At 46.9% G+C, this 15,188-nt stretch overlaps 4 protein-coding genes across 4 annotated transcripts; all 4 read right to left on the bottom strand.

Annotated features, from left to right (window-relative positions):
- Positions 1-1,212: 1,212 nt before the first annotated feature.
- On the bottom strand, positions 1,213-4,782 carry BX661DRAFT_187616 (uncharacterized protein). Its single transcript, XM_051537260.1, has 5 exons — positions 3,311-4,782; positions 2,745-3,190; positions 2,473-2,557; positions 2,201-2,275; positions 1,213-1,527 (listed from the first exon to the last, which is right to left on the bottom strand). Exons 1-5 carry the CDS (start codon positions 4,688-4,690, stop codon positions 1,462-1,464), a joined length of 2,052 nt encoding a protein of 683 aa, XP_051389295.1. The 5' UTR covers positions 4,691-4,782; the 3' UTR covers positions 1,213-1,461.
- Positions 4,773-6,001, bottom strand: BX661DRAFT_187614 (uncharacterized protein). Its single transcript, XM_051537259.1, has one exon. It carries the CDS (start codon positions 5,901-5,903, stop codon positions 5,016-5,018), a length of 888 nt encoding a protein of 295 aa, XP_051389294.1. The 5' UTR covers positions 5,904-6,001; the 3' UTR covers positions 4,773-5,015.
- Positions 6,002-6,553: 552 nt separating this feature from the next.
- BX661DRAFT_60288 (uncharacterized protein) lies at positions 6,554-7,500 on the bottom strand. The gene is made up of 2 exons (XM_051539310.1): positions 7,008-7,500; positions 6,554-6,937 (listed from the first exon to the last, which is right to left on the bottom strand). The coding sequence occupies exons 1-2, from the start codon at positions 7,232-7,234 to the stop codon at positions 6,724-6,726; spliced, it is 441 nt and encodes a 146-aa protein (XP_051389293.1). The 5' UTR covers positions 7,235-7,500; the 3' UTR covers positions 6,554-6,723.
- Positions 7,501-8,135: 635 nt separating this feature from the next.
- Positions 8,136-9,502, bottom strand: BX661DRAFT_187612 (uncharacterized protein). Its single transcript, XM_051537258.1, has one exon. It carries the CDS (start codon positions 9,411-9,413, stop codon positions 8,274-8,276), a length of 1,140 nt encoding a protein of 379 aa, XP_051389292.1. The 5' UTR covers positions 9,414-9,502; the 3' UTR covers positions 8,136-8,273.
- Positions 9,503-15,188: the final 5,686 nt, after the last annotated feature.

Raw genomic sequence — 15,188 nt, 5'->3', positions numbered from 1 at the left:
GTCTCATAGACAGGAGTGGTCTCGTAAACGGGAGTGGTCTCATAGACAGGGGTGGAGCTGTACTCAATGCTGGTCTCGTAGACAGGTGTGGTCTCATAGACAGGTGTGGTCTCATAGACAGGTGTGGTCTCATAGACAGGCGTGGAGCTGTACTCAATGCTGGTCTCGTAGACAGGTGTGGTCTCATAGACAGGAGTGGTTTCGTAGACAGGAGTGGTCTCGTAAACAGGGGTGGTCTCATAGACAGGAGTGGTCTCGTAAACGGGAGTGGTCTCATAGACAGGGGTGGAGCTGTACTCAATGCTGGTCTCGTAGACAGGTGTGGTCTCATAGACAGGAGTGGTCTCATAGACAGGAGTGGTCTCGTAAACGGGAGTGGTCTCATAGACAGGGGTGGAGCTGTACTCAATGCTGGTCTCATAGACAGGTGTGGTCTCATAGACAGGCGTGGAGCTGTACTCAATGCTGGTCTCGTAGACGGGTGTGGTCTCATAGACAGGAGTGGTCTCGTAGACAGGGGTGGTCTCATAGACAGGTGTGGTCGCATAGACAAGCGTGGTCTCATAGACAGGGGTGGAGCTGTACTCAATGCTGGTCTCATAGACATAGCTCGACTGGTACACAGGGGGCAGAGGCGGATATTCAACAGTAACTGAATAATCTGGTCTGGGGATGCACTTGTTAGCGTTGGTGGCGGCAATGGCCGACAGAAGAGCAAGTGAGAGCTTCATTTTGATTAACGAATTAGGGTTTATAAACAAGAGAGCCTTTGTGGGTAGGTGTAAATAAAATTAAAAAGGGACACAAAAATGTAGGGTGTATCACAGTGCGTAAAGATGGAGAAATTTCAAATAAATAGTTGGTCAATAAAACAAACGGTGAATGTTTAGTATCTGTTTGGATAGAGAGAATTCCTTGGTCGCCGTATCCTCTTTATAAGCACGCCTGTCTCACAAAATATAATATTCACTTTTTTGTTTTGTCGCTCTGTTTCAGCATTTCTATTTTCATCCGGCTTGCATGATTCAATGCAGCGAGTGCGCAGAGCAAGTGATGCGAGAGAAAAGCGCACATATATTTTTAGAGTTCATTCACTGCGAACAATGACCCCTCAGTTTGGGGACAAATACAAAATCAATTACATTTTGGCAAATGTTATAATACAATTCCAATAAATAAATGTCCCTGCGTTCGTTCTCCCCTCACCCACCCCTGCTTCCCACAGAACAAACGCGCCTGCTTGCACAAAGCGGTACTATTTTAATACTGAAACAGCTTTGAAATGGCCGCACTTGCCTTTAATATGTTGCGCAATTCCTGTGTATTTTTAGAAATCAGAGAAAATTTGTAAAGCATTTGTCACCATAGTATACTTACAAGACAATTTTTAAATACTAAAAAAGTGAGCATGGCGATTGCTATCTATTTTCCCTACCAATGTCCCAACGGGCGCTGCGGTATTCAGTAGAATTGGCAGAACAGCGCTGCATAATTCGAAGCGGCTGCCTTCCCTGGCTCCTCGGCGAGCTATAATTTTCAAACAAAAATTTGGTGCAAAAAAATTAAATAGATGATGCGATAACTGCTTATATTAGAACACGACACGAGTCAACAATCCAACAGCCGCACCAAGACAGTCAGTCATCCGGACAACCAGACACCCCAATTTGTTAAGTATTTGGAATCACTGGACACATCAACAGCTAATTTTAGCATAGTGGGTGGTAATTACAGTACGCGTTTGGGTTGTCCTAGCCAGAAATTTCCAACTAATGACGAGAAAAAGGCGGCGTTACATGATTTTTGAGACATCAGCATCAGCGGCAGCGAGCCAGCTGATTAAAATAAATGTACCAAAAGCAGGGTTCCAGCCAGTAATAGCACGCAGCGCATTGCTGCAAATTGCGTTTTTTGGGACTTGCAAGGCAAACAAAGACTAAAAAGAATAGTGCAAGAAATGTGGATGCAGCAGAATAGAAATATGATATTTCTAAAAATAGGTGCCGCCAGCTGCTGAGGCACAGAACAGCATATGAGTTTTCACTATTTCTGTATCTGTCAACATTACCAATTACATTCCTACTTGTCGCTCGCAATACCGGCATAGAACAAAAAATTGGCACAGCACAAAATATGACAATACAGCCAAGGATAGAGATGCGAAAAAACAATGCACTATGAAAATATGAAATGTGCTTACCATTGTCGCCTTGGTGACACGCTTGCGCTGGGTTCCGGCCTGAAGCTTCAGCTCGCCCAATATATTACGCTGCTCCTAAATGTTCACAAACAGATACAAACCATTTTATACAGTCGTTGAGATACATGGAATTAAACAATGATGTCTTGACCTCATTAAATGCAATATCAAGTGCATAAAATGCGCGGGTCATTTTTTACGAGTCAGTCTGCGCCAAGCCACAATGAACCCATCGGACCGAAAGAAAAAAAGAAAGAAAAAAGATATCTTACTGTAGGTAGAATATCGACGGCCTCGGTCCCGGAATAACATTCGCCGCCATGAAGTGCCGCGACCATGTTGGCGAGTGAGCAGTCCCTACACAAAAAAATAATTGCCATGGAGTTATGAGCACGACACGTAGAAGTAGTGCGGTACTATCTGACTGTTAGTAAGCAGGAGCTGAAGCATAAAATAACAATACAATACAAAACGACACAACAGCGATCCATGATCCGACGTGGGAACCCGTACTGTCGCCTCAATATCCCTAAAAGAAACCTACATTTTCCGCTCAAGGGCCTCTGCTGTCTTGACCTCGGTGCCGATGACATCCCGCGCATTACGACCAAGTACGAGGCTGGTTTTTGCATCGGCCAACAACGCATCCCAGCTTGTGAATACAGCACCATCGCTGAGCCACGATTCTTGATTCTGCACTCGCAACTGGTTCTGCCGCATTTCGACATCACCATCATCGCCAACGTCCACGTTCAAGCCACAGCCACTCGAATCCGCCGATGACGTTAACATCGGCCTGAGCAGCTCTGACACTGACGCAATTTTCTTAGCGCTCGCCAAACCGGCTGTTGACTGCGATAGCATAAGGACCGCCTGGTTTGCCCTGCTCGACATGGACAACAGCCGCTTGAGCGACAGCGCCAAATGGTCGTCTGGGTGGATAACCTGCCGACCACTCGGCTCCACAGCTCCTACTCTTTCGAGATCAGTCTACAGTTCGTACAGACATAACGCGAACCAAACATGGATTTAATGATCTACCAAATTCAATGAGGGAGGGTATGGCATATTGAAAAATAATGCAGCATTGCGTGCCCTCGCCATACTTACCTTCTGCTTTTCGTTGTCTGCGTTGTCGCGATCTATGCTGGCAGATACTGTGCTCCACAGCTCCGACCACCCATCAAGCATATCGCGCTCGTTCACAAGCGTGCCCAGTATATGCTCGACAGAGTGGTGCTGCGAGTCCAAGCTCTGTGCTATTGACTCCAACTTTCTGCTGAGCTGATCTGACTGGCTTTGGGCCAGCGCGTTGTGGCTTTCATTCAGCAGATCCAGTGCTCGCCTGTGATCGGCCGGAACAGCTGTGCTAAAAGTGTCTGCCTGAGCATTCTGCGCCAGCTCTTGCGCGCGCTCGTTAATGATTCGATCAATGTCAAAGCCGGATGTTTCGCTTGCAGTCAGCTGTTGGCAACGGTGCAAGAGATTGCTGCGGTTGTTTTGACTCTGCGCCCGACCTACCTCTTCTCCAATTGCCCTGACAAGCTCACACTCGACTTTTAGTTTCAGCTTGGCCTTGGCCAGGTCCAACGCACTGGCACCGACACGCGCATGCTCTGCAGTCGCAAGATGCAGCAGCTCGGGGACGCTATTTGCGGCAAACGGCCGAAACTCTTTCCAAGGCGAAGGTAGTTCGTTGGTCCTTCTCAAGTGCAAGGCAACTTGCTCTCCGACAACCTTAAAAATCCCCTGCATTGCTGCGCCCAGCTGGTCTATTGCCTCGAGACTCTGATAATGGAATCGGGTGTGTCCCTTTGAGTTCTTGGGTGCGTCCACTTTTAGCTGCGCCATGAGTGCTTTTGCCGCTAGCGATGCCTCGTCCAATTGGCCCAAGTGCATTGTCAGCAGGCGTGCCAGCTCAGAATCAGTCGAAGTAGCCGCTCGTGTCAGTGCTTCTTCCTCCGCCCTTAGCTCTGCCAGCTCGTGCGCCATTGAGTCTGCCCTGCTAGTCAAAACTGCGTTCTGCCCGCGCAAAATCTCTGCATGCTTCTCCAGGCGCGCTACGTTCTTCTGCACCTTGTCCTTGCGCATTCGCATTTCAAATGCAGGCGCGCCGCTTTGGGCAATACTATCGGTGCTAAATTGTGAGTTGCCAGTGCGTACAGGTTCATTCAGCAGCAGCCGATGCTGCTGTGGCTGCTGGTTTGGGTCCGAGTTGTGATAATTGGTGCGCTCAAGATACTCCATCAGCTCTAGCTCGTCATCAGTGAGTCCGTTCTTTGCAGCGGTAATGTTGTCGGCCAGCCAGCGTAAAAGCCCAGTCTTATCCGCTGACTCGTGGAATGCCCAAGAAATGCTAGACGCGTTTGGTTGCCGCTTCCCAGTCTTTGCCTTCCCTGTGTTGTTACTGCTAGTGTTCTGAACGCCAAGTGTGTCCAGCAGCGTTAGCAACCGCTGTGCTGCTTGCTCTGCCGTCAAATTGTCGTTCATTTGGGCTGAGATTTGCGTGTGTAATTGTAAATATAAATGAAATTGAAATCGAAAAGGAAACAAAAAAGTTGAAAAATAAAGCCAAGTTGAAAATATCACAAAAACACGAAATACATGAGAAAAATATTGAGTCGGGGCTGATCGCTGGTTTATTTTTTTACTTCACTTATCGCTTGCAAAGCAGAGTCCGAATACAACTGACCGCGCTGCAATTGTCAGTCTGATATGTTTGGCCTGCTTCTTTGGTAATATTTTTTAAGTTTGAATGGCATACTGTTACTATCAACTAAATAAAAATGAAACAATAACCATTTTTATCTTCTGCTTAATAGTACGCCCATGTCAGGATATATGGGGCCTTCGGGGAAATCAAAGTAGCAAATGTCTGAGGGTCCTGCTCAATGGTTGTTGGTGGCGGAGGCACGTTAGCATAAAAGTTGCTGAGCATAGTGTCTATCTCGTTCAGCGCGGCTGTGCTCGTACTAGAATAATCTGGATACTGAGACAAGATTACATCACTGTCTGTATTTTCCATTTCACTTGTTTCCGAGTCCGTTGTCATCAATTTCGGTGCGGAAGATGTCAGGTCGGAATAGCTTTGAACCACAGTAGTAGCACTAGTCGAGGACGACGGTTCATGGTAAGTGGGTACCGCAATAGCATATGCTTCTGAGAAATAAATATTGTTGGGTGGTTCCTGGTCAAATAAGCTGGAGTATAATAAAGCAGTTGTCGGCGAAGTGCCATCAATTGTGCTTGTTTGCAGAGATTCTGTTGTTTCTACAGAAGGATCGGCAGCTGTAGTATAGCTGTTGGAAGCAAAACCAGCGTGTGTGTCGCTAGAGCCACCTCCATAGTCCGACGAATTGGTATTGCTGCTTGTGCTGCCAGAAACAAACTGCGAAGATGACTTGTATGAGTATACATCACCACTGTGCCTGGGCGGCGGCATCGACGTGCATGAAGATGTGATAGCATCAAAACTTTTTTCTTGGCTTGTGGATGGCACTTTTGAATAATAATAATGAGTCGCGCTTGACGACAATTCATCCGCACATGTGGCCACATCAGGTACAGGAGCGGAAGGTGCAATTAACGCAAATGGAACTGCTGATGCCTGAATCAGGCCCATGGCTGAATAAACGGCGCCAGAAATGCGCTTTTTCGCCTCGACTGAGAGTGTGGCGACAATGATGGCGAGTATAAGCTTCATAATTAATGGTGTTGTTTGTGGCTTTAAGATAGACAAATGATGGATATAGGATATAAAATGTTTTGACAAATGCCAGGGAAAATGCAATACAATTTGGATACTGAGTATTGTTGAGATTTTGCAGCGCACAGCGCAATGAGTCCTTTTAAATGTTTTTTGCTGAGAAAAGTATTTGCGCAGTTTTAAGCAAATTTTATTGTTTTTATTTGCAAAATAGCAAAGCTAATGGACACAATACATGTGTATTGTCATTAAAACAAACTAATAGGATTTAATGTTATAGAAATATATCGTATTCAGCCATTGTCACCTGGTAGTGAAAATGCCAAAGATCACAACTCGGCTTTCTGCGTATTTTTATTAATAACATTTCCAAAATAAGCAAAGCATGAATACATGTTGATGCAAAGTGGCACTCTTTGTGCTTTCTGGCAAACACACAACAAAGAAAGTGCTGCACATTATTTTGCTGGGATATCATTTAAATTCAGGCTTTAAGACCACACACAGACTCAGTAATACAGGTTTTACTCCCCCCCTCTTTTTTTGGGAAGCCTTTTGTTACACTGAAAAAAATCCTTTCCGAAAAAACCCTTGATTTCTGGGAAATGCATAGATGATGGTCCTCATGGTCTGAATTAAAAAAAACCAAAACAAACATAAAGTTTATGAAATTAACGTTTATTAGTCAAAAATAAAAATTCCAATACACAATTAAATAATATTGAAGAAGAGAAAGCGCACCCTTTGGCCTCGAGACGATCAAAATATATCCGAGACCACCATCAAGCAATTGGTCTGGTCGCTATCATATCAATTCCTAATTAGAAGGGGACCTGGGGAGCGGTAATGGTGGGGAGATCGACGCTGGGCTCATCGGAGGTGGTGGGCTCATCGGAGGTGGTGGGCTCATCGGAGGTGGTGGGCTCATCGGAGGTGGTGGGCTCATCGGAGGTGGTGGGCTCATCGGAGGTGGTGGGCTCATCGGAGGTGGTGGGCTCCTCGGAGGTGGTGGGCTCATCGGAGGTGGTGGGCTCATCGGAGGTGGTGGGCTCCTCGAAGGTGGTGGACTCCTCGGAGGTGGTGGACTCCTCGGTGGTGGACTCCTCGGTGGTGGACTCCTCGGTGGTGGACTCCTCGGTGGTGGACTCCTCAGTGGTGGACTCCTCGGTGGTAGACTCATCGGTAATGACAGGGGCTGAGGAAGTGGGGGTAACTGTGTCGTAGGTGGGAACGACGATGTCGGTGGGGCGGGGGATGCACTTGACGGGGGCATCAGCCAGGGCAACAACGGCCAGAGCGGCGAAAGCGGCGACAATTGAGAACTTCATTGTAGAATTTGATGAATGGCGGCGGGGGGTAGGGAGAGGATAATAATAATAATAAAAATGGAACAAAAAAGTCTTGCGAGAAAAAAGAAAAAGATGAAGTGCTTTATTTCCTTCTGGCCGTGTGGTGTTCTTTAAATAACATTTCTTGTATCCATATCAGTCTGCATCCAAAGCACACAATTCCGCCCACACACCCCCAAAAGCACACAAAGTGGTGTTTAGAAGGGAGAGGATGCCCAGAGGAAAAAAAACCATAGAAATGTAAATACAATGACGATCTTTTATTTGTGCACTTTAAAGGGACAAAAAATGGAACAAAGAAACCAACCAAATGCTGACCCACCTTTCAAAGCGGAGGCTTCCAAAAATAAACCTGCTATTTCCCAATTGGCTTATAATGAAAGATTGCTAATAGCGTCCATCCACACAATTGCAGCGCTGCCATCACATGTAGATATTTTTCTATTTATACTGAGATGAGCGAATAATGTCTTTGTAAAGGGATCAGCTGAGTCAGCGCCAAAAGTTTGTTTCGCTTCGAAAGCTCCACAGATAATTAAGCCATAGATGAGCAGCGACACATTCATATTAGGTTGCATATGTTTACAGTGGCTCCCCGCGGCTCATACTGATATCATGTTGGGTAGCAGTCGCCTATACGCAATTTTGAACCAGAGTAAGTGCGCGCTACTTTTTTTGTCATCATTCTGTCATGGATCGCCTTGTTTACAATAGTTTTGACGTTCTCATAATGCACAGTGGAAGTGAATATTTATCTTGCATGTGCTGGTGGTATTGCCTACCAAATAACAACAGAGAGCACATGCTGCTTATATTTTTATCAAGCGATGCAACAAAAAAATCGAGTCTCTCGTTAGTATACTATTGAGAAACAAAATATGTTCAGTTCTTTAAACGCAAAAAAATATTTATTCATATATAGACAAGTTAATGCATGTGCTATTTGTTCGACGTGATAAAAATAAAACAGACGAAAATAATTAAAAAAAATGAAGCAGAATAGTGCGATATTCAAGCACTACATCCCGTCGCCCCAACAGCCGCTGCCGCTGCCAGTGTGGTGACTGGCATTTATCTGGTAGACGCACACATTGTTCACATCGAGTGAGCGCTGCTGCTGCTGGTTCTGCTGATTAGACCCAGGGTTTGCGTTTTGCATGAATTGCCGAGAGTTTGACACATTTAAATCATCTGCAAACGGCGACGCAAGGGTATTGTAGTCGCTGCCAGGTGTGCCAAAGTATGCCCCCGTTGACGATACCACCTTGCTGGAAGCAGAGCCCGCGGCGTCCTCAACAACGTGCGGAACAAGCATCATTGGGTCGTAGCAACTGGCAGAAGCAGCGCCCGGCGGCTGCGCAAAGTGGTCAAACGCCGGGGCTGGGTGCGCAGACAAGTTGTAATGTCTTGAGGTTGACATGGGCAATGGCTGGACAAACTGGGCCAGCATGTCGGGGCTGCCCAGCATTGTACCCAACGACTGCATCGCCATGTCGTCCCACACGGGCATTGCGGCATTGCCGCCCTGTGGGTATATAGTCACAGAAGCAGACGAAGAAGACGATAGCTGCGCCGATGAGCTACCTTTTGCTCCAGTAACATTGCTCGCAAAGTTTGCTGCTCCCGACGTGTCTACTCTCATAGAAGCAGTTGCGACAAGGTTGGCAGCAGCCATGACGGCTTGCGGATTGGGCGAGTGCACGTCAGAAATCTGGTCACTGGAAATGTTCAGCGTACTGCCAACCGGCGTAGACAACATGGCTTGCTGCATCTGGTGCTGGAGATCAGTGCTCGAAAAGTCCCAGAACGTAGGTGATCCGGTCATTGTGCTGCTGGGCAGCAGCGTGTTGGCATCAATGCCCGCGGCGGCAGCGGCGACAGTGGCCACTGAAAGTGCGTTCAAGCACCCGGTGCTCACATTACTGCAGTCAGCTCCCAAAAAAGACATATCGGGCTGAAGGCTCATTGTGGGCGTGTTTCCAGAAGCTATAAATGCAGCATCGCTGAGTGGAGAAAAGAGATGCATGTTGTCGTTCGGCGTGCCACTGCTAGCGGCAATGCCATTTTGATACTGTTGCTGCTGCTGTTGCTGGCCGACGTTATCAAATGGAAGACCACAATACGGCGAATTGGGAAGTGACATGGACATGGCAGCCATATCACCAGTCGATGGAAACGAGTGGAAATTGCGCGGCTGTGGTGAGAGAAACTGATTGTCATACCGAGAAAGCACCGTCAAATTACCCAGGTTGTTGCTGTTGTTGCTGCTGCTGCTGTTGTTGTTATTGCAATTGTTGGCGCGACCTGAGAACCCTGGTGCTCCTATGTTTCCTCGTGAGGGCTGTCGAATCAACAAGTTTGCAGCGGCAGCTGCGGCCGCAGCAGCAGCAATAGCGGTACTGTTGCTACTCACAAAGTTAGAAGTCGCGGGCGCTGCAGCAACAAGACTTGTCGACAAAACATTTTTTTGCGGCCGGCGGTAGGGCGAGGCGTTGCCACTGCTGCTCGCATAGCCATTATTATTGCTGGCGCCTCCCATTGAGGAAATGGCGCTGGCGCTGGTGCGCCCTCGATTTGAACGCGAAGACGAAGGGTTGCGTCGCCGAGATGCGCCAATATTTGGGTCGTCGGAAATCCGCCGCGGATTAACCGGTGTGGCAACGCCAGTGGGCCCGGTATGAGAAGGGATACCGTCGAAAAAACCGTGGCAGAACAGCCTCAATCCGTAGAGCTCAACCATGCCGGTCAGCAGCTTCTCCGTGTCCTGGTGCATCACACTCAGCAGCGTGTCGCGAGCCACGAGGGCCGGCTGCCAGACCGGGCGCGGGTTGGCAGGTTTAATTGTTGGCGCCCACTCCTCGTCACGCATCATCTCAAAAAAGTGACCGCGAAGCCGGGCAAAAAATGTGTAGCGAATGCCACTCTGCAAGTACGCAAAAGCAACTCGACCAGCATTGCTGTCCTCCAACCTCTGCCGGGGTCCCGACGATGATTCATGCCGCATGTTCAGTCTTACGTACTCGTGCCACATACCTTCGGAGCCAGCGACCATGCGTGCAAACATGGCGTCGTTGTGCGGAAACCCGCCAAAGCGCTGAGAGTTGCTGCCATGACTCACCAAAAGTGACAGCGACATTTGTGACTGAGTCAGTCGGTCTGTCAACCAACACAAAGAGAGAATCGTAAACTGGTCATTGTCATCAACCAACTCCAGGAATTCCAGCAGGCTGTCAGCCAGGGCATTCCAAGTGAATCCGCGCACCGAACGAGCGCGCCCCACGGCCATCTCAATGTTGGCGGCATCGAAAGACCCAGAAAACGCTGGCACCATAGTCAACGGCATGACAGCGGTGGAGTTGGAAACGTGCTCCGGCACAAGAGTCAGCAGATGCTGGGCCAGAAACCCTGCCTCCTGCTTTTGCCAGTCATCCTTGTTGACGTAGCCCAAGCCTAGCGACACCCAGCGGTTGCGTTGGCTGAGAAACTTGTGCCACGAGTGCCCGACCACAGCCATCAGCTGCAAGCTGTCGTGAGACGTGTCATCGGTGGCATCGCTATGAAAATCCGACCCAAAGTCTGCCATCACCACCGGGCTGTGCGTGTGGATCGCCGAGTCAGACAGCGGCTGCGACGCTGGCGCTGGCAAGCCCAGCATTGGCAACATTTGATCGTGCTTGTTGTCGGTGGAAACAGCCGAGGCGCGGCCGCGCTTTTTAAACTGGGCTTTTCCTTTGCTGCCAGCATGTGACTGCTCGCTTCCTACATCGGCCGTGACACCCATTGCACTCTGCAGCTCGTGGCTTGACGCAAACCTCTTGTAAGCATCAACGGATGTATCCCAAAGGTTCGGTGCCTGGCGGCGAAAAATGTCACAGTAATAGTTGACGCTTTTGACCGATACGGCGCCGCCGCCACCGCCGCCACCTTTGGAATTGGCTCCTATAGAATCGCCGATATACGTTGAGGCCCCGTGATAGTGTGTATTAATGTAGCTATAGCTGTTCATATCTCCATCGGCCATCTGCACTGCTCCTACCGTCACATCGTACTCCTCAGTGGCCTCTGGGGCATCAGGAGCAAAAATGCTGTGGACGCTTTCGCGGGTCTTTGGGTTTGTCAGACACTTTTCAATCCGTTTCAAAGTGCGGGCATCCGTGGTCGGCGCGGCCCACTGCAGCAGGTAGCTATGCGGAGTGAAGAACCGCTGCCGTAGGTTTTGAACCTTGTTGTACAGCTCGCGCGGCGGCCTGTCAAATGATAGTTTTTGAAACCGGGCGTCTGGTGCGTGGCTCTTGCTGTAGGCTGCAGTTGAATAGTCTGAGGTGATAAACTCGCTGACCAAAATCTCCATCACTTCGCGCGTCTCGGGCTCGGTCCAGTTGTTACGCAGCCACGACCCGCCGCGCCCTGTTTGAGCCAAGCCTGAGTCTGAAGCTGAGGTTGGGGATAGAGCCGAAGATACCTGGCTGTGAGCGGGCTTTCTGTTGTTGTTTGACATGTCCAACCGTGCTGTCAAATGTGTGTGGTAGAGTTTCTGGCCGAGCTGGCAATCCAATTAATTAAGAGTTGGAGTATATTACTGATGTGCGCGTGTTAATGAGGAATTGGGGGTGTAGAGAAAGGGTCTGTTTAATCGAATGACTATAAAAGGGTGGGGGGTTCCTGTAAACAAACAGGCAATAGCAACAAAAACCGGAAGATAATTAGCCGAATATATAAATGTAAGGGTAGTGCAAAGTGGATTAACAAAAATAGGCATAAAAAGAATCAATAGCAAACAAAATTAAAAATAAAAAAGCAAAAAAAAGTGCACTGTGTTATTCCAAAAAAAATAATCTAAAAGAAAGAAAGAGAAAAAATGTGTGGATGGGTGTGTATGTTTGTATTTGTGTTGTCGGAAGTGGTCACTTGCACATTGGCTGTATATGAGGAAATAGGAAAAAAAAGTGGGTGAATTAAAAGGATTCCAAAAATAACAAACAAATAATTGAATACCAGCTATATTTAAATGCAGCTGGCTGGTCGGATGTAAACGTCGATTATGCTCGTGCGAGGTAGTGAGCGAGCGCATTTTAGAACAATATGTTCAAAATTGTGCTTCATTTGCTTCCCAGTAAATAGCGCTGAAACCACCTCTCTGAAATTTACCAACTAGCACTGACCGGCTGCTGAATTATCTGGTTAACCGGCTGACAAGGCAGCACAGAGCGTGGTAAGTTTAACAGGACAGCAGCAGCAGCAGCAGCAGCAAAATAAAAAATGGGATTGTGACAGTGGGTACAGTAGGCACTTTGTTGACCCTACTCCTCAATGTAACATTTAAACAAAATCCCATCTAAGTGCAATAAAAATGCCAGAAGAAGCAGGGAATTAAAGGGGCGATGAAGAACAATTGAATATTTTCTTTTCTTTTTTTGCCAAGATATGCGGCTGTTGTGCTGTTTTTTATTGCTTCTGCAATGCTCTGTTTATGTTTTTCTGTTTGAAAGTAGCATGTTGCTAATTAGGCCGATTGATACATATGCGATTCTGCACATTTTCTGGTCCGGAGAAGCGTGCAGATATTAAAAACGGGGGTCAAAAGCTGCTTTGTTATGCATACTGGGTTCTTGTCGCGCTCTTACAAAATCAAAAAAATGACAGCGAGTTGAAAAATAATAAAAGTCCGCGAGGAGTGCCAACTTCATAGGTCAGCAAATACTCATATGGTGTAAAATGCGTGTGAATATGAGTGTGTGTGTAAGGGATGTAGGCTTCAATGAAGGACTGTGGTGGTGCAAATGGAAAGAAAGAAATTATAAAAGGCCCCAAGATACAAGAGTAATTATAAAAACATGTAATCCCAAATTGCTCTGCTGTGCGAGTGGACAATGTTCCAAGTGCTTAGTTTGGGTGCTGTTTGCTGATATTATGTTCCAAAGTTTTGAATGGTAGCTTCTTTGTCTATATTTTTGGTATTAACAATGACCATACAGATAAAGCAAGAAATAGGGTATAATGACATTTTGCAAGTGCGCCCAAGGTAGCACTGCTGTTCTTCGACGCCTCTAATATAAGCCAATAGGCGGCGAAAGCCAGGGAATTGGAGCTTTCAAACGCAAGCAATGGCAATAGAGGATATAATCAAAAAGTAATGTGGAGGGGGGTGGGGTGGCGAGGGGAACGCAAGGCAGGGCAAAAAAGGTGAAGTGAAGCTATTGTCGATAAATAATATTTATCTGGCGTCGATGGCTTACAATTTATTCGGATCCCGGATGCAATTCGAGGCTAAACACGTAACGGCAATGATAGCGGCAGACAAACGGTGCGATACTAATTAGAAGCGGCGTGAATATGACCGAAATCGAGCTCAAAGGTGCTGGGCTAAGCCAATTCCGATATAAATGAGCGTGGTGTTGAGTGGGAAACTTGCCGCGTGCAATTCGGCTTTTGTTGGCGGTGCTTGAATAAAAATTAAATAAAAATGGAAGATGGAGAAAGATAACAAAAGATGGAGGGTTATTTTTTGAAAAGAAATGTGGAAAAGTGAATCCATGCGATGACAGCGCGCAGCCTATGTGCTATTTATTCAGACTGGCATAGGATTTTGGATCCCTGTTTATTACACTGAGAACTGTGGCGGCTCGCACAACTACCATAAATTGGAATGAGCAGCAAAAAGGGGGCATGTAATGAATAGCAGGAAAGGGAGGGGCAGACAAGTGCAGCACCAGAAAATAACAGCTGGCTGGCAGTTTTCCTTCTCAATCGCTCATCCTTGCGAGTGGCAGCTCTGTTTTCGTAAAAGCGTGCGTCAGCTCCCCAACTGAACAGCTTTTTCATCTTTGTTTTTTATTCCATGCTTATTCCGATTTTTGCACGACCCCGGACGCCGGTCAAATACAAAAAAGCGAAACATACACGAACACGGCCGTTTTAGCAAAGACGTGCTTGTGTGGATGCTGCTCCCTCTTTCTAAGGGGATTTGCTGTTTAATTTTGCGCAGCCATACCCAACCACATATAGGCGAGAGGCGATAAGCAATAGGATGCGCGATGCACATGCACCGCGCATGAAGGAATTGTAAAAACAAATAACAAAAAATGTTGTGCTTCAATTAGGGCTGATCAGCCGTTTCTCTCACTGCCTTGCTGCAACTGAGAGAGAATGAATGGAAGTGAAAACCTGATTGTGCTGGGCGGGATTTATTATTATCACGCTTGAGAGAAAAATAAATCATTCAGGAATCGTGCTGCTAGAGGTTACTTTTTTCTTTGTGAGCTTTGAAGATGTTCCTGTATACGCACAACTCAAACTTGAACGGGTATCTTTTTATTGATAGGCGTGCAGCGTATCTCTTGTATGCCCCCGGATTTGCCAATCAAACCGCTCGCGCTAACAAATACAGGTTGTTGCCGGCCAATGTATGGCGAGAATACATTATGGTGGGTTTGTCCACACACGAGGTTCTCCGACGTACATATTGTTTTATATTTGTTGTATACACGGGGCATGCCTGACTCTGTGGAACAACGAGTGTGCGCATTTGACGCTACCGCTAGATATGCACTGCTTGACATCCATTACAAATGCCAAATAATGACACCACTATACCAATGTCTGTACATGAGCTCCTAATATTAGCTTGCATTCCAAAAATAGTCAAGAGTATATTGTATTGCTACACGCTGTACATGCATTGGATTTGCTCGCCAAAGACCACCCCAACAACACATTTCATGATTCTCAGGGATTTTTAAATGTTCAGTGAATCCTTGACAAATGATTTGAACCAAAAAAACATATTTCGGTGCCTAAATACCAATTTGTTTACACGAAGCAAATAAAGCAAAGCAAAAAATTGTCTGTTTACAGCTCAAATGTCAAAACATTGTTGTTGACCTGCACTTCCAACTTGAAACCGCAGAGAATTGGACAATGTCACACAGATTCT

The sequence above is a fragment of the Kickxella alabastrina genome, assembly GCF_025024165.1.
Source record: "Kickxella alabastrina strain RSA 675 chromosome Unknown BX661scaffold_26, whole genome shotgun sequence".
NCBI lineage: Eukaryota > Fungi > Kickxellomycota > Kickxellomycetes > Kickxellales > Kickxellaceae > Kickxella > Kickxella alabastrina.
Note: the sequence above shows the minus strand (reverse complement) of the source record. Positions and strands in the feature narration are given on the sequence as shown.

Bases quoted from the DNA above. Each gene is read 5' to 3' on its own strand.
- BX661DRAFT_187616 (XM_051537260.1), bottom strand. From the start codon at position 4,690: ATGAACGACAATTTGACGGCAGAGCAAGCAGCACAGCGGTTGCTAACG. The intron at 3,191-3,310 runs GTAAGTATGGCG...TACGAACTGTAG, and splicing joins CAGACAACGAAAAGCAGAAG to ACTGATCTCGAAAGAGTAGG. The intron at 2,276-2,472 runs GTAAGATATCTT...GTGAACATTTAG, and splicing joins CCGTCGATATTCTACCTACA to GAGCAGCGTAATATATTGGG.
- BX661DRAFT_187614 (XM_051537259.1), bottom strand. From the start codon at position 5,903: ATGAAGCTTATACTCGCCATCATTGTCGCCACACTCTCAGTCGAGGCG.
- BX661DRAFT_60288 (XM_051539310.1), bottom strand. From the start codon at position 7,234: ATGAAGTTCTCAATTGTCGCCGCTTTCGCCGCTCTGGCCGTTGTTGCC. The intron at 6,938-7,007 runs GTCCACCACCGA...ACCTCCGATGAG, and splicing joins GAGGAGTCCACCACCGAGGA to CCCACCACCTCCGATGAGCC.
- BX661DRAFT_187612 (XM_051537258.1), bottom strand. From the start codon at position 9,413: ATGGCTGCCATGTCCATGTCACTTCCCAATTCGCCGTATTGTGGTCTT.